The sequence below is a fragment of the Paroedura picta genome, chromosome 4, assembly GCF_049243985.1.
Source record: "Paroedura picta isolate Pp20150507F chromosome 4, Ppicta_v3.0, whole genome shotgun sequence".
Lineage (NCBI taxonomy): Eukaryota > Metazoa > Chordata > Lepidosauria > Squamata > Gekkonidae > Paroedura > Paroedura picta.
The window spans coordinates 97,260,796-97,285,501 of NC_135372.1; the positions used below are offsets into that span (position 1 = coordinate 97,260,796).

At 43.3% G+C, this 24,706-nt stretch overlaps 1 protein-coding gene across 14 annotated transcripts; it reads left to right on the top strand.

Annotated features, from left to right (window-relative positions):
• On the top strand, positions 1 to 24,298 carry FANCE (FA complementation group E). 14 transcript variants are annotated; one of them, XM_077334541.1, is made up of 16 exons: positions 3 to 484; positions 2,714 to 2,950; positions 4,052 to 4,724; positions 6,405 to 6,449; positions 6,698 to 6,757; positions 7,011 to 7,154; positions 8,624 to 8,747; positions 9,471 to 9,546; positions 10,127 to 10,193; positions 10,587 to 10,712; positions 12,433 to 16,470; positions 21,563 to 21,637; positions 21,792 to 21,854; positions 22,169 to 22,327; positions 23,547 to 23,662; positions 24,104 to 24,298. In XM_077334541.1, the coding sequence occupies exons 2-11, from the start codon at positions 2,727 to 2,729 to the stop codon at positions 12,535 to 12,537; spliced, it is 1,644 nt and encodes a 547-aa protein (XP_077190656.1). In that variant the 5' UTR covers positions 3 to 484; positions 2,714 to 2,726; the 3' UTR covers positions 12,538 to 16,470; positions 21,563 to 21,637; positions 21,792 to 21,854; positions 22,169 to 22,327; positions 23,547 to 23,662; positions 24,104 to 24,298. The 14 variants fall into 14 exon arrangements, with proteins under 14 accessions (XP_077190663.1, XP_077190659.1, XP_077190660.1 ...); XM_077334537.1 differs by having other exon boundaries at positions 21,563 to 21,854; XM_077334538.1 differs by having other exon boundaries at positions 21,792 to 22,327.
• Positions 24,299 to 24,706: the final 408 nt, after the last annotated feature.

The following is a 24,706-nucleotide window of genomic DNA, read 5'->3' on the forward strand; positions in this document are numbered from 1 at the left end:
TCTCATTCGCCGCGGATCAGTCCCAAGCAACCTTGTCGGAAGTAGTACTTCAGATCTTGCTATAAGTTTAGCATTCTCGCTCCCATCGCTCTTGTAACTTGGACGAGTTGCCCTAGGTTCTGCTGCACTAGCAGCCTAGTAGATCATGGTTTTCCGAAAACGAAGGCTGCGATCCTAAATACACGTCCTAAGAAATGCTGGAGAACTCGACGAGACCCTCGAGGGATCATGCGTAGGATACCGCGGGGCAAGTTTACGAGCCAGAAATCGCGCTGCGTTCTGCAAAGCTCTTCGTTGGTCGGACAGGAAGTTGCGCGCTGAGTGGCGAGTGACGCCTCTTGCGCCGCCCCCTTTCTCCCGGATTGGATGGCTGTCCCAGAAGGAAAGCAAAAGGCGGGAGGGAGGAAGCCGACCGGCGGAATGCTTCCACGTTAGCGCTGCCAGGCAAGGGGGACCCGGAAAGAGGCCTTCGGCTGCCCACAAGGTAATGTCGGTGTGTCTCTTGCACGCCTTTTCAGAAGCAAGCCTACTCAGGCCCCTCAGGATAGGGCTGCAACCGAAACTACCGGGGGATTACTCAGAAAGAAGGCCCAGAGCGCTTACTCTCTTTGCGCGCCGTGCTAGTATCAGGAGTGCAGCCACGATGACTCGTAAGTCCCCAGGCCTTAAGTGGACTGACGGCCGTTTGTGCAGGGATGTAGCCCGTGGCTCTGTGAAGGGAACTCTAAATTGGTTAGGCACCAACCGGGGGGGATGCCTCGGCTGGGCTGTGTTCGCTCTGAGGCTCGGACCCGGCATAGCGTTTCCGCGGGACTGGCCCCAGGCCTCACACAACAAAGCAGCAGTTCTACGCTGTCCGTTGTATTAAAGCAGTCATTAAGACCTGTGAATGGCAGACAATTAGCATACTAGTACAAAAGTAAACAATCAGAATTTAGAACTGAGCTTGAGACCAAACTTAGTTTGACCGAAACTTTGTTGGTCTTAAAGGTGCTACTGGACTCAAAATTTGTTCTGCTTCAGGCCAACACGGCTACCTGCTTGAATCTAAGGTTGTGTCTAGTTACACTTCCAAGACTATCAAAGTTCAATTCTGGGCATAAGCAAGAACTGAGAAATTTAGCATTTGTAGATGCACACTTCCTCAGATATATTAAAAGAGATTTCATTAAGCTTTACATATAGGATTGTATATATTGGGAGAGGGTTAGTTCCCAGGAAGGGCTAATTAGAGTCAGGATGCATAATTAGTGCTAACATTGGAATAATGCAGTAAAGTCTGTGAACAGCAGCAAGTAGCATCCAAACAAAAGATGTGAGGATTAAGTTTGGGTCCTGTGGCACCTTTAAGACCAACAAAGTTTAATCCAGGGTATAAGTGATAACTGAGTGACATGCATTGTGTAATGAGATAAGCTGTTTTGGTACTCCACTTTTTACTACCAAAAAAATCTTCAAAGCAATTTGCAATGGCCTACCCTTCTTCCCACAACAGACACCCTGTGAAGTAGGTGAATCTGAGACAGCTCTGAGAGAACTGTGACTAGCCCAAGGTCACCCAGTTAGCTGCATGTTTAGGAGTGGGGAATCAAACCCTGTTCTCCAGATTAGAGGCTGCCACTCTTAACAACAACACCAAAATGGTTCTAAGAACCCAATATCTCTGTTAAGGCCTGGGAATTCTGTTGTCCTGAGTGTTGTGATAACTTTTAATTCAGCAATCTCTTGTTTTAGTCTGATTATGAAATTCCTTTGCAATAAAGCAGCTACTTTGAGGTCCCCCACTGAATGCCCTGGGAGGTTGAAATGTTCTACAGATTTCTTCGTTTTGTGATTCTTGATGTCAGATTTGTTTCCATTTATCGTTTGGTGTAGTGTTTGCCCATGAAAACTTATGCCCAGAATTAAACTTCGTTGGTCTTACTGGACTCAGAATTTGTTCTATTATTTCATACTAACAGGGCTACTCACATGAATGTATTCAGCCATTGAATATATAAGAAGAAAGTTATTTTTGAGCACATATTTATTTATTTATTTATTTATTTGATTTGTATGACCGCCGCTCTCGGAAACCGGCTCGCGGCGGTTCACAATGTTTTAATACAAATACAATATATTAACCATTAAAATTCCCCATTAAAACCCCATTAAAATAATGACTGAGTCACAATGATGGCGATTAAAAAAGGCCCACTGGATGAGCAGAAGGGAACGGATGGATAATTGGGCATAGGGTGGAACAATCTGGGGAACCAGGTCAGTCTAGTACTGGCCTCCCCCCTCCGGGGAGAGGGGTCCGATCTTAGCCCCGGGCCATCACCCGGCCTTAGACAAACGCCTGGCGGAAGAGCTCCGTTTTGCAGGCTCTGCGGAACTCAGAGAGCTCCGACAGGGCCCGCAGCTCTTCAGGGAGCTCGTTCCACCAGGTAGGGGCCAGGACCGAAAAGGCCCTGGCCTCCTGGGATCATCAGCAAATTCTTACCCGCAGAGCGAAGTACCCTGCGGGGGGCATAAGGAGATATAAGGTGCATTTTTATATTGCAAAGAAAACATGGCTAGTATCTGGAAGTAGGAAGCATGGTTCTCTTTGGGATACTGGGCATTTAGGGCAGATAACAAAGGTGCTTCTTTTTATGTATATTCCAACTCTATAGTCAATTTATTTGATATTTATTATTTTGCATTCATATTTCCCTTTGAACTTGACCAGCAGTGCCACCAACATGGATGGCCATTCAGTGCCTTTGCTACAGCGATTTGATAAATCTTCCCGCCTCCTTCTCTGCACTTTGATGTCTGGGCCTGAGGCTGTCTTGGCTGCCCTGCGAACACTTCAACGGTCTGGGTGTGGGGAAGATCCAAGGCAAGGCTTTGATTGGCAGGACTTCACAGAGAAGTTGTGTGCTCTGGAGCCTGTGCTACAAGGCCCTGAGAAGACCCTCAGCTTGTGAGTTGCTCCAATCCCCATTTAAAACATTTTGAATACAGTCTCCTTTACATGCTGGTGTTATTTTGTTCTTAAACCTAATTCTGCAATACATGTTATATGCCAGTGATGATATAGGGAGCTGAGGGAAAAGGATTTCCTTGAGGTATGTCTTCATTCCTTGTTCATTTGAGCAGACAATAGGTATTGTGAAAGATGAGTTTCTGGCTATTTCTGTAGACATACTGAGAACACGTATACTTTCTGGATATCAGGAAATTGTAACCTGAATACTCTTATGAATTCTGTGTGTGTAACCTGGTCTGAAAAGCATGAACTAGAGGTGCTGGTTGCCTTGAAGAAAAAATGTGCTTTCCTTCTAATAGAGGTTTAATAAGTGAAAATGGCAATGGAAGCTTTTCGTGGCATGGAGGTAAATAGCATCACCCTGTTAAGGCTCTATTAAAAGGATAGGACATTTTTCTCCAGGATTGAGGGCTGGATGCCATCTTTTTATAATGTTTATATGCAGTTAAGAGGCCTTGGAGGACAAACATGTCATACGAAACAGGATGATAGCTGAAATTGCATCCCCATATTGAATTTTCCATTTGAATGTATAGTAACATTAAAAGAAAGGGTCATAATTCAGTGGTAGAGGACGCATCCACACGTAGAAGAGCTTAGGTTCAGTCCCTAGTATCTTCAGTTAGAAGAGGTTGCAGTACTGGGAAAGATCTCTGCCCGAGACCTTGGAGAGCTGCTGCCAGTTACAATCCTGGGCTAGATGATTCAGTATCAGGCAGCTTCATGTGTTAATTTAAAATCTGGTGTTGTGACGTCATGATGATGTGAATGTTCCACCCACCACCTATCACTACCAGCATACTGACATGCGTATGTGGGGGAAACATGTCATCAGAACCAAGAGTAAATAGCTAAATGTCTTAGGAAGGGGACTACTTGATACAAGATTATTGTTTGGAGCAGCAGTCTGTGTTTCCTACAGTATGTAGTTCTGAAGTATACAACAAGTTACATGAGGGATTGTTTATCATGAGTCAGCCCCTTACCTTGGTAGTACTGAGCTTCTGTGTTCCTTCTTCCATGTCATCCTTTCAGGAAACCATTATTGCTGCTGCTTCCTGTCTTGTGCCAAAGGAATCTTTTTTCCTTGCTGCTTATGGTAAAATCCGTAGTGCCAAAAGACTTACTTGTCCGTCTGCTTGAGATCTCTAAGCAGGAGCCCAGCTCAGACCTTTGGGTGCAGAGAATGAAGGATTTACTACAAATGGATCTTCAGGAGAAGAGCTCCTTTACTCCAGTACAACTAACAGATGCTTGCCAGCAACAACTGAAAGATCTGTGTCAGAAGGTTATGGCCCCTCATGGCAACACTCCTGGTTTAGGGGGAAGAATAACCTGGTATGTTAAACAGAAAGATCCCTGTTTAACTGTGGATGAAACTGCCCACCCCTGTACATCTCAGACTGGGAAAATCAAGAAAGTAAGCAAGGATGCTATAAGCCCTGAAGATGAGAGGCAGAGAAAAAGGGCCCGACTGGAAGTTGATGAATCAGATTCAGAACATTTCAAGCAACACGTTGTGTGGCAGGGAACTGGGACAGCTGGAACAGGAAATGAACTCATGATGGAGTCTTCTGGAAATGACGATGTTCACAGTCAAATCAACAAGATTTATCAAAGTTCTCAAAAGGAAGAAACAGTAGAAATGAGAGGGGCTAGTCAGGATTCCCAAATGGACGCTGCAGCAGAGGTCCCCAATTATATCAAGGTATTAAGATCTTTTAGATTTTCCGAATTTATTTCTTTTATCAGTAAATTGGCAGTATAAGTATATGGAATATAGTCTTCCTTGCCAGTGAGGCCCTGAATGTTTCCTTTTTCCTTTGTTAATAGCCACTAGACAATACTGGAGCCCTTTAATATTAATAATCCACTGGAGAGGGGTGCCACAGGGATCCATACTGGCTCCAGTACTTTTCAACATTCTTATCAATGATCTGGTTGAGGGGTTGGAGGGACTCCTCATTAAATTTGTAGACACCAAACTGGGACGAGTAGCAAACAACCCAGAAGATAGAGTTCAGTGAGTTCCGAACATGCTGGAAAAGCGGGCAAATAAGAACAAGATGCCGTTCAATAAGGTAAAGTATAGAGTTCTACATCTGGGTAAAAAATGAGAAGCATGCATACTGGATAGCAGATATACTTTTGGGTAGCAGTGTGTGTAAATGAGATCTAGGGGTACTTGTGGACCGTAAACTAAATATGAGCAGACAGTGTGATGTGGCAGTAAAAAAGGTGAATGCATTCTTGGACTGTATCAACAGAGACATCGCATCAAAATCGCAAGATGTCATCCTGCTTTATAGTGCATTGGTCAGACTACAACTGGAGTACTGTGTATAGTTCTGGAGGCCTCACTTCAAAAAGGATGGGGACAAAATTGAAAGGATGCAGAGGAGAGTGATGAGGATAATCTAGGGCCTGGGGATCAAGTTCTATGTGGACAGGCTGAGGGACTTGGGAATGTTCAGCCTGGAGAAGAGGAGGTTGAGAGGGGACATGATTGCTGTCTTTGAGTATTTGAAAGATTGTCACCTAAAGGAGGACAGGGAGCAGTTCCTGTTGGCAGCAGAGGATAGGACCCGCAGTAATGGGTTTAAACTACACGTAGAATAATATTGGCTAGATATCAGGGGGGGAAATTCACAGTCCAAATAGTTCAGCAATGGAATCAGCGGCCTAAAGAGATGGTGAACTCCCCCTCCCTAGTGGTCTTCATGCAGTGGCCGGACAGATATTTATCATGGATGTTTTAGGCTGATCCTGCATTGAACAGGAGATTTGACTTGTTAGCTTGTATTCCCCCTTCCAACTTTGTGAGTCTGTCTGCAGAATGGGAAGTGGAAGGGAGAGCAAACAGTGGAATTGCTTTAGTTTGGCTCAGAAATAGGTAGCATGATTGAAAAAAAGCTTTCACATTTTAGGTGATGCGACACCTTTCTAGCTATGATAAACAATATGAGATATAAAGTGTCCAAAATGTTGAAAGTTGGGGGAGGAGGTATACAATGTCACAATGTGGCAAAGGCAAGCCTTTAATCAATAGTGTATCTTAAGTCAAACTGGTATTGCAACCAACACTGACATAAACCTCTTTCCATGGGTCAAGAACCATGACCAGTTTTGGTAGGGGTCTGTGTAGCTTGCCAAGTTTAGATGCATTTATGCTGGTGAGTTCTCCAAGGGTCAAGAGTCCTTTCCGATGCATTTTTAATCTGCCTCTGCCCTATTCTGGAAACAGAATTGTAGGCCATCTCAGTGTCAGTTTCAAATTTTAGGGTGTGTTTTTACAGACTGCTTTTCTTCAGCCTGCTTCTTTTACAGTGGTTTGAGGATTATAGCTCTGACATCATGTAACTGATCTTTCCCACTCCTTGTTTTTAAGGAACATATCCCCAAATTCAAGGAACTTTTGACCATGCAGTATGATGTAAGTATTACTGCGTTTCTACTTTGGGCAGATGGCTTGGTACTCTTAGTTGTTAAATGCCCTGAAGTTCTGTTCAGTTGGGTTTTTAAAGACTCTCTTTTGTACGGTGCCATTAGAAGCACTCAAACGAGTTAGAATTTCAAATAGCATAAAGCTCATTATAATGGCTTTGTTCTTTGGTCAATTTTTGTGATCACATCTTCTTTCATTGTATAAAGCCTCTGAACTTTTTTGATCCCTTCCTTTAGCATTTTGATGGGACTGCCCCTCCTGAGCTTCAGGTCCTGAATGAGTGTACCCCAAACCAGGTTAGTGAAACAAAAAGCATTTATTTACATTTAAGCAATTTAGAGCCCAATCTGTACCTGTTTACTTGAAAATAAGTCTTACTGGAGGCTTGCTCCTAAGAAAATATGCACATTCCCATCCCTAGGCTTAATTAAACAAACTTCAGCTAAGCCTGATTCCCATTTTTAACTGAGTCCGTAATGGTGATGAATAGTGGTGATGTTTGAAAAATGGCCTGTCAGTAAGGCAGATGTGTTATTTTCTTCTTTTTAGCTAGAAGGTCTCTGCTCATTATTGCAGCTCTCAGAATGTCCAGAAAATGAGCTTTTGCAGTTCTGTACTTGGTTGGTGGCGATGTCTCCTGATCTTAGCTATAGTTATGCAACAATACTTGCTGGAAAACTCTTTCTACCTCGGGTATGTATGGAGCATCTGAACCTCACAATAACCAAACTAACATCCTCCACTTTAGCAGAAATCCCTGAGGCTTGTTTTTTGTATATTGTTATCTTATAGATGAAGGATTTTCTCCAGTTGTTTCTGTGATGAAGACTGACTATCTTAAAATATTTATTTTTAAAAATCTCCTTTCGTATCTACCTAGATCTCCTGCTTTAACAAGAGCTATGAATCTCCTCAAGTTACAATTACATAAAGTTTATGTATTTTGTTTCATCCTACATCATATCACTGAGAAAGAATGACATTTTTAATTTGGAGATGTGAGACCCCAAAGGGAATATTACATTACATAGGAGATGTGTATAGTATTCTCCTTAACATTTTGACCTCTGAATGTTCTTCCAGTTAAAATAGTTTCTCTGTCTTTCCACCTTCTGTTGATTTGTATATCTATGCAGAAAAATATATGGGTACTTGTACTGGGAAGGGAATAATTTTTATGAAAAATTATCAGCAGGAAAAAGACCCTCTCCTATGCTACCCCTGTTCTTCTACTGCTGCTTACAGCCTTCGGTAGCTAATTTTCATTTTTAAAACATTATTGGGACACTGTTACATGCATCTTACAGAAAACAATAAAAGTTGGTGCGCTGTAGTGGTTACATTATTGGATTGGGGTTCAAATCCTCATTGTGCCATGAAGCCCTCTGAGTGACCTTTGGCAGGATAGATCACCTAAATTTAAATCACTAAGAAAAAGGCTAATCCAAATTACTGAATTTAAAAAATCATTAGTTATTTAAATTTATTCTAATAATAATAATGATAATAGATAAGTATTGCAAACTGGTTGCTATATCGATACAAAAGAGTTAAAACTAAATAAATCCTTTATGTAACCTCAGAGGGCACATTTGTAAAATGTAATATAATACCTCTAGTACTTTTGAAAATACACAATAAAGGTAAAGGTATCTCCTGTGCAAGCACCGAGTCATGTCTGACCCTTGGGGTGACGCCCTCTAGCGTTTTCTTGGCAGACTCAATACGGGGTGGTTTGCCAGTGCCTTCCCCAGTCATTACTGTTCACCCCCCAGCAAGCTGGGAACTCATTTTACCAACCTCGGAAGCATGGAAGGCTGAGTCAACCTTGAGCCGGCTGCTGGGATTGAACTCCCAGCCTCATGGGCAAAGCTTTCAGACGGCTGTCTTACCACTCTGCGCCACAAGAGGCTCTTTAAAATACATAATACATTGCATATATTTACATCTTAGTGCTTATGACCCCAAGTAGGGTCTTAACAAACCTGCAACCATTATAGATTTTTGCAGACAAGTGACTTCAAACAGGAATGAAACACCACTCAAATGGGTCAATGAATTATACCTTAAGATGGTCAAAAGTTCATTTTTAAGCATTTAAGTTTGGGCCACAGGACTTGGTATGACAACATACCACACAATGTTCTCTTTCTGGCCTACAGGTTCTCAAGCTGACTGAACCAGCCTCGTGGCCTCTGGCAATGGCCCTGGTGATGTTCTGCTCGAAATATGCTCGCCCAGTCTGTTGCACCTTGATTCCTTCAATTTTGGAGGCTCCAGGGAAAGGCAAATTCATTAGTTTTGCTAATACACTTTGGTCTCTCATATGTGTTCTTATTTATTTGTTTGTTTGTTATATAAGTATACCACCCTCCTCGAAACAGTACAGATAACTTAGATTAACAATCTTTAAACCGCCCGTGGCACCACGGGCGCCACGGACTAAATAAATGGCCGAGGGGTTCTAGGGCGGGATGTGTCCGTGATGAGGAAGGGTCCGGATTGGACCCTTCCTCCGGACGGACAATCGGAGGGACCAATCGGCAGGCGCGCAGCGCCTGCCGATAGGTCCCTCCGATTCCCAGCCCCAGCCCTCCCTTTGCCGCTGGCCTGGTGCGTCGGAGGCGTGAAGCGTCAGCCCGCCGCCCGTGTGAGCCCACCCCCAGTCGGAGCTCTACAAGACCCGCCCGCAACTCAATATGGCCGACGCCAAGGAGCCGAGGACACCCCGCCGCCGCCGCCGCCTGCCCTCGATGACGCCTCCTCACTAAGGTGCCCTTCCTTTCCGCGTGCTGACCTGTCCCTCCCTCTCCCCCACATTCTAGCGCCCATTGTATTTCGTTTACAGTGGGCTCTTTTCCTAGTAATGAATAAAGTGAAACAACAAGCAACATGGAACAACTTTAACTTTAATTAACTTTATTTCTTTGGGTTATTTTTGTAGTAATGTGGTTGTAGGTCCTTTCTATTAAAGCAAAATATGATTTTTCTTGTTTTTGCTTTTATCAGGTCTTGAGCAAATGAAACTAGTGTGCAAGATAATTGAGGAGTGTTTGGAACCTGAATATGTGAGACTGGTATTCAGGTAAATATTTATGTATAAAATTAAATGAAATATAGAAATTGCATTATTAAAAAGTATATTTGACCAACATTCTGGAACACATCTGATAGGCTGGTATCAGACTATTTTGGAATTGTGTTTTCTTCCTTTTTACATTGTGAAGTGTAGTAAGAACCTTTCTGTGACTCCTTATTACAGGCTGAATCATAACCTCCTCCATATCACATAATTGCTGTTAGTTATTTTTTATCTTTATTTTCACCTTTATTGCCACTGTACCTATAGCAGCTATAATAAATGAACAAATAATTTTCATATTCTTCTCTACATTTTATTCTAAAACCATGCGCTAAAAAGTACTAAAAATGTGGCACTTCTTGAAATTGAGTCTGTGTACTTTACCTTACTTTGAAAAGCTATTTTCTTAAAGTTTCTTGCATTGCCTGTAGCCATTTATCTGTAGAAATTGACATTGACACTTTTTCAGCATTGGTAAACATGAATCATGTAGAGTCTGGGTAACTGGCAGAAGTCAGTCCCTAACACAATTTTGATCCTCTCTCCATCATTTTGTTTTGCTGCTTGCTATCATACTCCACAGCCAGATTGTAGAAATGCGATGGTCTGAAGATCTCCTCCCAGTTGTGCATTCCTTGCTGGAAAGACAGGTAGGTATATGCACTTAAGTTTTCCTTTGTACTCAGAGGAATGCATTGGTTGAATGGTTAGCCATCGATATGAAAGCTTGTTCTCCAAAAACGTGTGTGTCATCAGGTCTGGTAATAGCAAATTCTTGTGTCTTCTCATGACAGCACAATCAGAGTCTTTCTGAAGGTATAAAGTATCAAGGACAGCATCATCATAAAACAGTGCTAATCTAGTTACAGGCTGAAATATAGTCTTCCTCCTGTGTCCAGTGAGGCCTTTGGCTGAGTACCTGGTGCTAATTTGACTATTTGTCAGTTTAGCAATTACTATTTAAGTAACTGGAATGAACACTGGGGCAGTTAGTGTTTCAGGTGATCTTCTTCCTAACCTCTTTTGCTTTCTTCTCTTGTCAGGTGGAGTTGTCTGCTGAGCTCTTCAACTTGTTGGTTTCAAATGTTTGCCAGATGGTACAAGGGTTTGCCAAGTCAATGAATTATGCAAAGCTGGTTCTTACTCTGTTGACCAAATACCAAAGCAGTGTGAGTAAATGTAACTGTACCTGGGGGTCGCGGGGTGGGCTGGTAACAATCCCTAGTTCACAGACATTACCACTGACCTACACCTTTTGCCCCCACAGTATGCCAGCCCTTCTTCCAGCATTCTATCTTCTCTATTTGATGTTTGCAGGGAGAGATGGAAGCGGGCTTGTCTGTTATACCCTTGTAGGCCTCCATAGAGCCATTCTATCTCATTGACCTGTTTCAATACTTATAATGTGCTGTGGTGTTTCCTTAAGTTTATCACATCATATGTAAGAAAGCCATGAGGCCTTAATTATCATTGGACATGCTAAGCATTCTGTTAGTATCTGTGGCATGATGCAGATTTTCAGATAGTTTTGAATATGAAGCTTGGACATTCTTAGGCCCAGAAATCTTTTACCATATTATCATGTTCCTATATGTTTGGGTCTCTGTTGTGTCTCCCTGCTTTTTATTGCCTGAAGAAGTCTCAAACGGCTTACCCTTCCTCTCCTCACAACAGACATCCTGTTAGATAGGTAAGGCTGAGAGAACTCTGAGGACTGCTCTGTGAGAACAGCACTATCAGGACTGTGACAAGCCCAAAGTCACCCAGCTGGCTGCATACAGAGGAGTGGGGAATCCAACCTGGTTCTCCATATTAGATACTGCTGCTCTTAACCACTACATCAAGTTAGAGAGAGCAGTAAGGCAGAAATGGCCCAGATAGGTTGATGATATAAAATTTATTTTTATACTTGATCTTAACAATCCAAGAGTGTATGATAACTGGCAAAATAACACCATGCGTTAGAAGACTGCAATCCTATAAAGTTCTGTAAAGTTCTGCATCTGGGTCAGAAAAATGAAAAACATGCCTACTGGATGGGGGATATGCTTCTAGGTAACACTGTGTGTGAACGAGACCTTGGGGTATTTGTGGATTGTAAACTAAACATGAGCAGGCAGTGTGATGCAGCGGTAAAAAAGGCGAATGCCATTTTGGGCTGTATCAACAGGGGCATCACATCAAAATCACAAGATGTCATAGTCCCATTGTATACGGCACTGGTCAGACCACACCTGGAGTACTGTGTGCAGTTCTGGAGGCCTCACTTCAAGAAGGACGTAGATAAAATTGAAAGGGTACAGAGGAGAGCGATGAAGATGATCTGGGGCCAAGGGACCAAGCCCCATGAAGATAGGCTGAGGGACTTGGGAATGTTCAGCCTGGAGAAAAGGAGGTTGAGAGGTGATATGATAGCCCTCTTTAAGTATTTGAAAGATTGTCACTTGGAGGAGGGCAGGATGCTGTTTCTGTTGGCTGCAGAGGAGAGGACACGCAGTAATGGGTTTAAAATACAAGTACAATGATATAGGCTAGATATCAGGAAAAAAATTTTCACAAAGTAGTTCAGCCGTGGAATAGGCTGCCTAAGGAGGTGGTGAGCTCCCCCTCACTGGCAGTCTTCAAGCAAAGGTTGGATACACACTTTTCTTGGATGCTTTAGGATGCTTAGGGCTGATCCTGCATTGAGCAGGGGATTGGACTAGATGGCCTGTATGGCCCCTTCCAACTCTATGATTCTATGCAGAATGACTCTAGTCTAAGACCATTAACTTCAGTGGACTTAAACTGGAGTAACTATGTAGGAATGCACTGTGAAAATGTAACAGTGACTAAGAGTTGTTTGCACAAACAGGAGTTAAATAGTTTACACTCTATTTTTCTTTTTAGATTACTTTAGTACACCAGTATCGTTTATCTGGTGTTCTAGACCTCAACGAAACAATCTTAAAGAAATCTCTTCAACTTGCACTAAAACAAGTAACACCCAGATGAGAAACAGACTTGAATGCCTTTTCTGTACTGGATAGCTCTTCTTCAATACTGGTGGCAGAAACAACTGAAGACCCTTTCAGACACTGAGGAATAAAATGTGGCCTGTAACTTTTGAATTTTTGACTGGCCCCTTGAACTTGTATGCCTTAATAAATTTGCAACTTGGAATACTTTTAGTATTTATATGGCTCAATCGGATGTCAGTATTTTCTTGAATTGCTGTAATACAGGGTAGATTTTTAAATGCAGTTTTATTTGTAATTAGACTGTATCCTTCTCCAGGGTTTGCTTAATTATGGTTGTACATTCAGAGAAGGACTGTGCTAGCTTCAACTAATTGTGGGAAATGGGCTGGGACAGGAAATGTGATACTTTCCACTTCACTAAGTGTATAGAGGAGAAGCAGAACAGCAGATAGCTGCCTTCCTCATCCTTTCCCAGTAAGCTCAAGTCCAACTAGAGTTCAAAAGGGTTAATTTGAGTATTGGTGATATCCCAGTGGTGCAGCTTAGATCTGAAACTTTTAGTCATCATTATGTGACTGTCAAAAATCAAGACATATTACATCTTAGCAATCCATAAGTGGTGTTAGCTTTCAGGGCTGGTACATGAGGCAATTCATAAAACCTCTGAAATGTAATGATAAAACTAGAAATAAACAAGGTTCTATATTCGTCAGAAAAGGACTGGTCAAACACAGTCAAGGAATGCAAAATAGAATAAATAATTGGGGGACTTGCAAGGATACTGGGGTGAGGATCTCATTTTCCTCTTTTCCTTTCTTGAAATCCCTCATAAGCATCTCTGCTCTTCATGCTTCTCTTTTTCCCCATTCATCAGCCAACCTACTTTTAGCTGCCTCCTTATCTTCAGCTTGTCCTCTTCCATCCTCCAGCAGCTCTCTATCCAGGAAAATTATGCCACTTGTGTGGTGGCGTCCAGTGGACTGAGCCCAATTGTAGGGTGAGGAATTTCAAGGACTTGTAGGAAGCACATTATTTTCCCTATAATCTCTACCCTACTATTTCTGTCCTCCTGGCACTCCTCCATAGTCACAGTGAGGACCAAAAGCCACTTGGATCATTATTTCCCATTAGGTAGATTCCATTGCAGAGAGATGATGCAAACCTGTCTTTCCCAATGTATCTTTTAGAAAGATGTCTCCGGAGCTTTTCTTTGTAACTTGTCTCTCTGTAGCCAGTTTCCAAAATTAACTGTCCACAGGTGGGCCACATTGAAAATTAGATATATTGGTGATGAGTTAATAAGTGGATCAAAGAAAAACATTTTACACATGGTTCTAAAATGCTTCATTTTCAATATAAATTAAAAAGATACCATTTGGCATACAAGGCTCAGGTTAAATATTTTGAAAGCTGAATATGGCATGTGATTTTTTTCTCCATTGTAATAGAGTAATGTATTCAAAGATAGTAAGAGAAAAATGCCTGAAAAATGCTAATTGATCTGTGCTGTTCAAAGGACCTTTAGAAAGGTGTTGCACTGAGTCGAGCATAATCAGGCATAATATTTTGTGTGTGTGTGTGTGGGGGGGGGGGGGTTGCTAACTGACACATCAGACCTGCTTCTTGGAAACAAGATCCAGTATACTGCAACCACAGGTGTATGACAGGTTTTCAGGGTGATAAATCCCACCTACTTCAACATTTACCACATAGTAAGGGACCAGTGCTCTCAGATGCAAGTGTGATTTCTTTACCTGAAACTTGCTGTTCTTGACTGATAGCATTTTGTTATATCCAGGGGTATGGACATATATGTTTTGAAGTTCTGTGCTTCTCAGATGTCCTTGATAAATAAACTTTTAAAAATTTGTTTCATTTCAAGTAGGGTTGCCAACTTCCAGATGGAACCTTGAGATCACCCAGATTTTTATTTATTTTTGTATTTGTATACCGCCCTCCCCTGAGGCTCAGGCAGTTTACAACTGACATCCAGATCGGGGTGCCAGTCTCCAAGTGGTGGGGTCTGGAGATTTCCCAGAATTAGAACTGAGATCAGTTCCCCAGGAGAAAAATGGCTGCAATATATCCCATTGAGATCTTGCCACTTCCCAAAATCACTTCCTCCTCAATCTCTCCAGCCCCTGAAAAACCCAGGTGTTTTCCAACCCAGAACTGGCAACCCTATATCCAGATGAAATATCAGTTCCCCTAAAGAAAATGGTTGCATAGAGGATGGAATCTTATGGCATTATATCTTGTTGAGGTCCCTCTTCAGATTCCACTTCCAAATCTCCAGGAATTTCCAAACTCATAGTTGCCAACTCTACTTTACACAATGCCCAAGGAAATTTGATTTCAGGCTATAAAAAGAGGCAGCTTACATATCCTCCCTGCACTGTTTTCCTGATCTGAAACTGGGAAGGGCAGCCATAGTTGCTAGAAAAGATCCTTAGAGGATGTGTCACTAGTGACCTCGATCAAGTTAATGCATGCCATAGTATTCCCAAGTACTGTATATGGCTGTGAAAGTTGGACAATGAAAGTAGCTGACAGAAAGTTGATTTCTTTGAAATGTGGTACCAGAAAGACAAATAAGTGGGGTCTAGGTCAAATGAAGCCTGCATTCTTCCTAGAAGTTAAAAATACTAAACTGAGGCTATTGTACTTTGTCATGTCACGAGAAGGCAAAAGACACTGGAAAAGACTTTTCCAGTACTAGGAAAAGTTGAAGGCAGCAGGAAATGAGGACCCAACATTTTCAAGCTGATCTTTACTTTAAGGTTTAATACTATATTATTGTTTTTGGAAATATTAGAAACAATTCATACCCTCATAACAATCCTATCAGGTAGCTGGGCTGGGTGACTGGACTGAGGTTATCTAGCAAGCAGTGGGGATTTGAACCTGTCTCGCCCCCAGATTCTAAACAAACACTTTATCCACTGGTTAGCCTAGATTATTTTAATAGTATCCCGCTTATACGGTTTGTTGAAATGTGCAATTTTAGGTTTTTAAGCACTAGTGGAAACAACACTTTCAATAACAGCAGAGTTTTGTAACATATATTATGATGTTTTTATCCTGATACTAAATTGATGGTGCTCGATTAGAGGGCCTTCAAGATAAGGGTACATCACTTTCGGAAACAGTGACGTTTCTCGGTGTGACTATTAAGCACTTAAGAATCAACATGTCTTATCAAGAGCGCGCGCACGGTCACTTGAGCCCCCCAGACTTAAGGCAAGGCTCTCGAACACAGCTGTCAGTTGACAATGTCCGTAATTTCCAGCGGTTCGCTCCTGCTACTTAAGCAGCGCGCCACCTCAACCCCGGGTTGCTTTTAAGCCTATTAGCACCGCCTATTGTGCCTCCATGAGCCTCTTGTGGCGCAGAGTGGTAAGGCAGCTGTCTGAAAGCTTTGCCCATGAGGCCTGGGAGTTCGATCCCAGCAGCCGGCTCAAGGTTGACTCAGCCTTCCATCCTTCCGAGGTCGGTAAAATGAGTACCCAGCTTGCTGGGGGGTAAACGGTAATGACTGGGGAAGGCACTGGCAAACCACCCCGTATTGAGTCTGCCATGAAAACGCTGGAGGGCGTCACCCCAAGGGTCAGACATGACTCGGTGCTTGCACAGGGGATACCTTTACCTTTACCTTATTGTGCCTCCTCTAAGACAGCCCCACAGTAGTGCTGTCACATGTCTCGCGAGTTCAGGGACTTCCTTTCCCGCGAGACCGGAGGAGAAGAGAAGAGAGCTCTTTTTCCGCGGGTGAAGAAAGGCCGACTTGAGCTATGTGCTGCTGGCCAGGTGGCGTTTGTCTTTCGCGCGCTCTCCCTCCCGAGATGGGTTTCGCTACGTCTCCGCCCGAAGGGCGGCAGGGATGAGCCCTCGTAGAGAGCCAGTCTGCGGTCTGCCTACGGCTGCCTGGACGTGCCCTTCTGTCCCGGTGTGGAAATCCACGGCTGGAGTACGTATTTGTTCCAGCGCTTTCCAGTCCGTCTTTTAATTCCCGGTTGATTTTGTCTTTTTAGTTTCCCGAAGGAAGCTGGAGTGGCAACCCAGATAGCTTTTCAAGTGTGTGAAACGAAGTGCGATATTTACGATAAGGTGTTTTGACTTCGCAGAGAAAATATTGTGCTTATGGGGTTTATTGCTCCCTTCCCCCAAAGACTGAAATAATGTTACCGCGTTCGGTTTCTGATAATTTATCTTCACTTTTGATGAAACTATTGATGATCTTAGCCTTCTAAGGAACCACTTCTAATGTTAGTCATTTGATCAAGGGTTTTCACACTTGCAGTTCTAAAATGCTTTATCTCCTCCCCCCACCCTCCCAGCAGTCAAAGATACATATTAATACTAGTTACTCAAATTCACCTGGCAATCTACACAGAAAGCAGACAGAGGACCAAGATAATGGACAAAATCACCTTTTCTCTCTTCACTCCTTTAAACATTCAATCTGTTGGGAAGTTTGTGAGAATATAAGCACAATTTGTGTTTGTTCTTAATAAAAGTTGTTAACATGGCTTTTGGAATATTAAGTGTTTATTGAAAGTGTATTTCTGTTTCTCTGAGGTTTTTGTCATACAGGACTGAGTTCCTTATTGTCTGAAATAGGATCCCAGATGTAGGAAATTGTTGCCAGAACTGTTGGTTTAATGTAGCAAGGTCTTTATTACTGCCAAAAGAAGCATAACTCTTCTCCCTTTTTCTGAAATGTCCACAAACATTCTGATGTAAATTCTTGACTATAGCATTTCCTACGCACACATATTCCCCCCCTTTTAGTCTTCCCCTGCTTTTCCTGATGTGTAGCCCTGAAAATACTACTACACTTGTCATTTGTTACATTTGTTACATCATAGAATCATAGAATCATAGAGTAGGAAGGGGCCATACAGGCCATCTAGTCCAACCTCCTGCTCAACGCAGGATTAGCCCTAAGCATCCTAAAGCATCCAAGAAAAGTGTATCCAACCTTTGCTTGAAGATTGCCAGTGAGGGGGAGCTCACCACCTCCTTAGGCAGCCTATTCCACTGCTGAACTACTCTGACTGTGAAAATTTTTTTCCTGATATCTAGCCTATATCGTTGTACATTACTGCATGTCCTCTCCTCTGCAGCCAACAGAAACAGCATCCTGCCCTCCTCCAAGTGACAACCTTTCAAATACTTAAAGAGGGCTATCATGTCCCCTCTCAACCTCCTTTTCTCCAGGTTGAACATTCCCAAGTCTCTCAATCTATCTTCATAGGGCTTGGTCCCTTGGCCCCAGATCATCTTCATCGCTCTCCTTTGTACCCTTTCAATTTTATCTACGTCCTTCTTGAAGTGAGGCCTCCAGAACTGCACACAGTACTCCAGGTGTGGTCTGACCAGTGCCGTATACAATGGGACTATGACATCTAGTGATTTTGATGTGATGCCCCTGTTGATACAGCACAAAATGGCATTTGCCTTTTTTACCGCTGCATCACACTGCCTGCTCATGTTTAGTTTACAATCCACAAGTACCCCAAGGTCTCGTTCACACACAGTGTTACCTAGAAGCGTATCCCCCATCCAGTAGGCATGCTTTTCATTTTTCTGACCCAGATGCAGAACTTTACATTTATCTTTATTAAATTGCATCTTGTTCTCATTTGCCCATTTTTCCATTGTGTTCAGATCTCGCTGAACTCTGTCTCTATCTTCCGGAGTATTTGCCAGTCCTCCCAATTTGGTGTCATCTGCAAACTTGATGAGTAGTCCCTCCACCCCCTCATCTAGATCACTAATAAATATGTTAAAAAGTACCGGGCCGAGCACCGAGCCCTGAGGTACACCGCTACTCACCTCTCTCCAGTCTGATAAAACACCATTGACAACAACTCTTTGAGTGCGGTTCTCTAACCAATTCCCTATCCACCTAACTATCTGAAAATCCAGATTGCAGTCCTTCAACTTATCTATCAGAACATCATGGGGAACCTTGTCAAAAGCTTTACTAAAATCCAATAAATGTCATCAATCGAATTTCCCCGGTCCAGCAAACCTGTTACTTGGTCAAAAAAGGAAACTAGGTTGGTCTGACAGGACCTGTTGGAGACAAATCCATGCTGACTTCCTTGGATCACCAAATTGTCCTCCAGATGTTTGCAGATTGCTCCCTTTAATATCAGCTCCATTATCTTCCCCACAACAGAGGTCAGACTCACTGGTCTGTAGTTTCCCGGGTCATCCTTCCTCCCTTTTTTGAAGATCGGAATAACGTTTGCTCTCTTCCAGTCCTCCGGGACATCTCCAGTCCTTAAAGAGGTTCCGAAGATGATGGACAAGGGCTGTACAAGTTCTCTGGAAAGTTCTTTGAGTACTCTCGGGTGCATTTCATCCGGACCAGGGGATTTGAACTCATCCAGTGCAGCTAAATGCCTTTCGACAACCTCTCTATCCATGTTAACCTGCCACCCAGACACTATCCTTTGGCTACGGCCATCTCTAGATGTGCCTAAACACTTTGACCTGTGGGAAAAAACAGATGTAAAATAGGCACTAAGCCTTTCTGCTTTCTCTGCATCTTCCGTTAGAGTTGTCCATCCGCACCCAACAGTGGGCCTATTGCCTCCTTTACGTTTGCTCCTCACATAACTGAAAAATCCAACATCCGTGTCTGGCTACAAGCTTCCTTGGCTCCCCATCTCAAAAGGAATTCTATGAGGACATGGTCACTTCCCCCTAGGGTCCCCACCTCCTTCACCTCATCCACCAACTCTTGCCTGTTTGTCAGTATTAAGTCCAGTATGGCTGAACATCTTGTGGGTTCATCTACCATTTGATAAATGAAATTGTCAGCCAGGCAGGTCAGAAAGTTACATGACTGAGGACGCTTCGCAGAGTTTGTTTCCCAGCACACATCTGGGAAATTGAAGTCACCCATGATGACAAGGTCCTGCCGCTTGGATATTTTCTCAAGCTGCTCACAAAGTGCAGCATCCACATCCTCTCGTTGGTCAGGCGGTTGGTTAGCAGACACCAACCACCACACTGTTTGTTTTCCCCTCGCTTATTTTCACCCAGATGCTTTCCACTGTAGATATGCTCTCCTTCACTAGAATTTCCTGACAGGTAAGTCCTTTCCTCACATACAGTGCCACTCCTCCACCTCTTCGATCTATTCTGTTTTTTCTGAACAGTTCATATCCATCCACCATTACATTCCAGTCATGAGAATCATTCCACCAAGTTTCTGTGATGCCTACTAGATCATACCTTTCCATCAGCATGAGAAGTTCCAGCTCTTCCTTTTTATTGCCCATGCTTCGGGCATTAGTATAAGGACATCTGAATCCTTTTACTTTTGGTTCCCTATGAGCTGGCCTTGCTGGTTGGGCTGCCTCCGATAGTTTTCCTTCCATACACTCCCTATGTTGATCATCTCCTTCCCCTAGTGGCTTTAGTTTAAAGCTCTCCTGATGAATCTCCCCAGGTTCCTGCCAAACACATTCTTCCCCAGTTTCGATAAGTGCAGTCCATCAGGTGCTAGTAGGCCTTCCTCAAGAAAGCCTATCCCATGGTCCCAGAAACCAAATCTCTCCTGCTGGCACCAACTACGCAGCCAGTGATTCACCTCCATTATCTTCCTCTCCCGACGCATTCCTCTTCCCTTGACAGGCAAGATTGAAGAGAATACCACTTGTGCTCCCATTTACTTGAGCTTCCTCCCCAGATCTTGATAGTCTTTTTTAATAGGAGTGATGGTATTCAGGGACATGTCATTCGTTCCCACATGGACCATCATAAATGGGTAGCGATCCGTAGATTTGAGGAGTTTGGGCAGCCGTTCTGAAACATCTTTAATTTTCGCCCCTGGCAAGCAACACACCTCTCGGGTTAGGGGGTCGGGCCCAGCCACATGGCGATCCATTCCTCTTAGCAGGGAGTCTCCAATTACCAGTACTCTCCTTTTTTTTTTCTTCTCAACTCCATTTCCTTCTGTCCCCGTGGCCTCTTCCCTTTGTCTTAGACTTTGTTTTGGGACCTCTTCCCTTGTTGACCCTTGCACTTCCTCTGCAAGGGCCTGAAATCTATTCTGGAGCTCCAAGGGCCCCGAGAACTGTCTCGCTCTTTGCCGTTAAGTCTTTTTCTGAACTGTCTGCAGAGGCTCCCTATTGTGGTCAGTCTCCTTATCCTCTTCAGGACTGGTTGTATTCTTTTTATTCTGAGTTGCAGAGCTCTGGTCTATGAACTCCTCCCCTTTCTTACTTTGGGTCAGTGTAATAATTCTGTTTTCTAATCCCCTAATCTTTTCCTCCAAAAGTCTTACCAGCTTACACTTGGGGCAGCTGTAGTCCATCTTGTCTTCTGGGAGGAAGGCAATCATGTCACACTCACTGCAGATGATGGGATGAGTGTCCTGGAGGTCCATTGTAATGTCTAGGCAGTGGAAGTACTAGGGAAATATAATCTACTGATATAATCTACTGATTCTAATTGCTCGGCCAAGAACTCCAGGCTAAGAGCCACAGGCCAAGAGCCCTTTGTCTCTCGCCCTTCGGCTCGCGCCTCTGGCGAGGAGCAGCCCTTTTTAATCCTCCCAACGATTACCCAGCAATCACCTCACCCAGGCAGCACAATAGCCTCACCTGGTCAGCAGCAACTCTCCCCAGTAGCTCTCTCCACGTGCTCTCAGTTGTCTGAGCTCTGCCTCTGGCGAGGAGCAGCCCTTTTTAATCCTCCCAACAATTACCCAGCAATCACCTCACCCAGGCAGCACAATAGCCTCACCTGGTCAGCAGCAACTCTCCCCAGTAGCTCTCTCCACGTGCTCTCAGTTGTCTGAGCTCATCCCTGCATCCCTGAGTAAGATCCTTGCTTTGTGACTGCATATGTCTCATTCTGGATGAAATGGGCTTTAGCTGCTGCCTACAATTTATAAGAAGTATGTTTTCACTAGCTGGGATAAAAGTTGAAGGAAAGTGATCTTGTAGTTTGTGGGAAAATAATTTTAAATATTGGTCTTGATAAATGCATAGGGAAACTGCATGCCTGACTAATGTGTATGCTTTTCAAATCCACAGCAGTAAAATTTCTCGCGACACTCTGTATGAAGCAGTACGAGAAGTTCTTCAGGGAAGTCAGGCAAAACCACGCAAGTACGAAGACTTTGGCATCTTTGTGTCTGCAAACGAGAGATTTTGTGCTGAGTGCCGATGCCATACTTTTTTCCAGCTGCTTGTCTTGTGGCATTTGTTCTCTCAACTGAGTTTTGCTGCAAAATAAAATAAAACTTCTCTCTGTTTTGTTCAGTTTTTGGAAACTGTGGAACTTCAGACCAGTCTGAAAAACTATGATCCACACTGGCACTGTCAGGTCTGGAGCTATTCTGATCCAGCTGAGTCTTCAGTGTTCGTCTTTCTGTCACTTACATATTATGAATACATTATAGCTTACAAATGCAGTTTAGAGACTGGGTGGTTCAGGTTTCCTACTTGAAAGTGGGCATGACTATATGGGTGGGCGTGGTATATTGCTCTTGTGAAACCCCATCAACCATATTAATAATCCAGGGTGTGACTGATGGACATGGTAAGGGGTTTCAGTCATGGTTTGAGTTTTCCTTGCATATTTGTATTGCTGCAGAGCAGATGTTTGTGCATTTGTGATTTTTGCCTTCTCCTTCTCAGGCTCAAGTCTGCTCCCCGGCCTAAATTCTCAGTCTGTTTTCTGGGGGACTAGCAGCACTGTGATGAGGCCAAAGCAATGGACATCCCTCACATGGACTTAGAGGCTCTGAAGAAACTCAATAAGAACAAAAAACTAGTGAAGAAACTGGGTGAGCAAAGGTGAGAAAAGCACTACAGTGCCAGTATAAAAGACAGAGTTGCTAGGAGTGTGCTAGGAAAGTTTATTAACAGTTTAATTCCAATTAATTTACTTAGAAATATAGCTTTCAGACTTACTAATTGCATTCTTCACCTGAGTATATTTGGTGTGCTTGCTTTTAATGACCATTCTTAAACAAATTAGGTAACTTCAATCCGTCTGATTTAGTATATTTTAAAATTGGTGTTTTCCTCCAAAACGTAAGCAGTTATAAAAAAGTAAACATTCTGTCTTGTAATCGCTTATGAGGTTAAATATTAAAGATCTAATACTTATGAAGTACCATGAGAAATGGCTTCTTACATAAATTAAAATTATACTGCACTTTGGGCTCTACCACCTTCTCAATGCATACTTTTTTAGTGTCTGGAATAGATCTGCTTAGTTTACTTTGTAAGTGAACAGTATGAAAATTTGGCATACAGTCCAGGATTTGGTGACATAGATGTTGAGAGGCAGGGCGAAGGCTTCCTGGGGCCTGGCAGTCATGTGGCCGGGCATGCCGCGCTCCCCGCCCCCCCCCCCACAGTGGGCGGTGCTCAGTGCAGGGAGAAGACCATGGCCGGCGAGTTGGGGATGCAGCAGGCCCGGTCTTCACGCCGCGGCAAAGGCCTCGTGTCCCCGGCAACACGTGGCTGCCTTCCCCGCCCATGGGCCGTGGCTCATGGGTGGGGAAAGGAGCAGGGCCGCTGCGTCGAAGATACGATGGCCCTGCTCCTTTCCTACAGCCCCCCTCCCCGGCCTTAGCTGCGTGGCCCGTCCTTGGCTGCGTGGCCGGCGGGAAAGGAGCAGGGTCACCGCATTTTCACCCAGCGAGAAGGGACCCCAGATGGTGGACTTACCTGTGGGGAAACCTCTTCCCTTGGCGCGGCGACTGGGCCAATGGGGAGCCGCACTTGGCCCTGGAGTGACACTAGGAGGGGCCAATCAGGAGCCGCTCCGAGTTTTTATCATGGACTCCGCCTGCCTCTTCTCCTCCCCTTTACCCCTTAGCTCCACAGGAGTGGTTTAAAGATAGGTATATTTGCAGGGGTTCTTTAAGAGAACTATGGTGGTAGATATTTGTTGAGAGAATGATCTGCGTTCCAAATCTAACTATGTAGAATATGAGAAACCCAGGGACCCCCATTTTGATTTTGAAATTTCCATAAACCTCCCTGTTGTTGCTGTTCCCTCAAGGGTTTATGACATATGCTCCTTTCAAAGAGCATGGCACAGTAATGACTTGTGGTTGGCTCTGTCCTCTATAATCCTCTGAAGATACATTGAGAAGCATATCAGCTGCTCTTTGAAAAGTAAGTTTAAGAAGAGTGGATTGTATTACCTGCAATGTTGTTTCTTGAAAAGTAGATTGTTCTATAGGGCCACAATTCAAAACTCATGTTCTAATCAATATTAGTACTTGATGAGTAAGAGATAGCAAGATGCTTCCTGTCCAGTTCTGACTCTTGAGACAGAGAATCCTTGCCTCCTTTCCTAGAAAGCTTAGAAGGTTTTGTTGTCAGGCTAGCCACATGGGTGTGAGAAAGTCTCAGCCTCTATCCTTGCAAAGGACTTGTGGCTCCTTAAGGGATTCATGGCCCACAGTTTGAGAAATGGAACCATGAAGATGCCTATCTAGAGCCAGTTGTTTAGTCTTTCCTTGTTGATATAATAGGTAATGATGTACTAGTATTTGTGATCATTTTTTATGGTAGAAGGCTAGATTAAATGAGTATGCATTTTTCTCTTTTCAGGTACGGTGCCTGGCTGTAGCTGTCGGTTATGTGAAAATGGCATAGTGTACAACATACACTTGGCTATCAATTTCCTTGTGTCTTTGTTCAAGAAAAACTGGCAAAATGTACGTGCCTTGTATATCAAAAGCACCATGGGGAAGCCCCAGGGCCTTTACTACTAATAAAAAACTGATTACTTGGTTTACAGACTTAGTTTTGCTTTGTTCAGTCTGTACAGCTTTGCACTTTATGTAGAATTTCTCTGAATTAATCTTCTTTCAACCTGAGCCACTCTGAATCTGTACAATGCAGATTCTTAAACAGATATTCTGTAATTCTGAAAATACATTCCAAAACCCATTTATTAGTTTTTTGCTTCTCTTCTCCATCTCTATAATCCATCTCCTCAGGGTCCATCTTATAATGTTGCTCCTGTTGTATTTCCACTAGTTTCCTGTGCCCTGGAGGCACTGCATACTTGGAGATCTTGAAGCCAGACTGAATAGTTCTAGAACAAGTTGTGATGTCAGACATTTAATCCCATTCTTTACTAATGTTTTACTAATTACTTCAGTGAGTGTAGATGGAAGAAATTCTGACAGCTTGTTTAGACACAGAAAT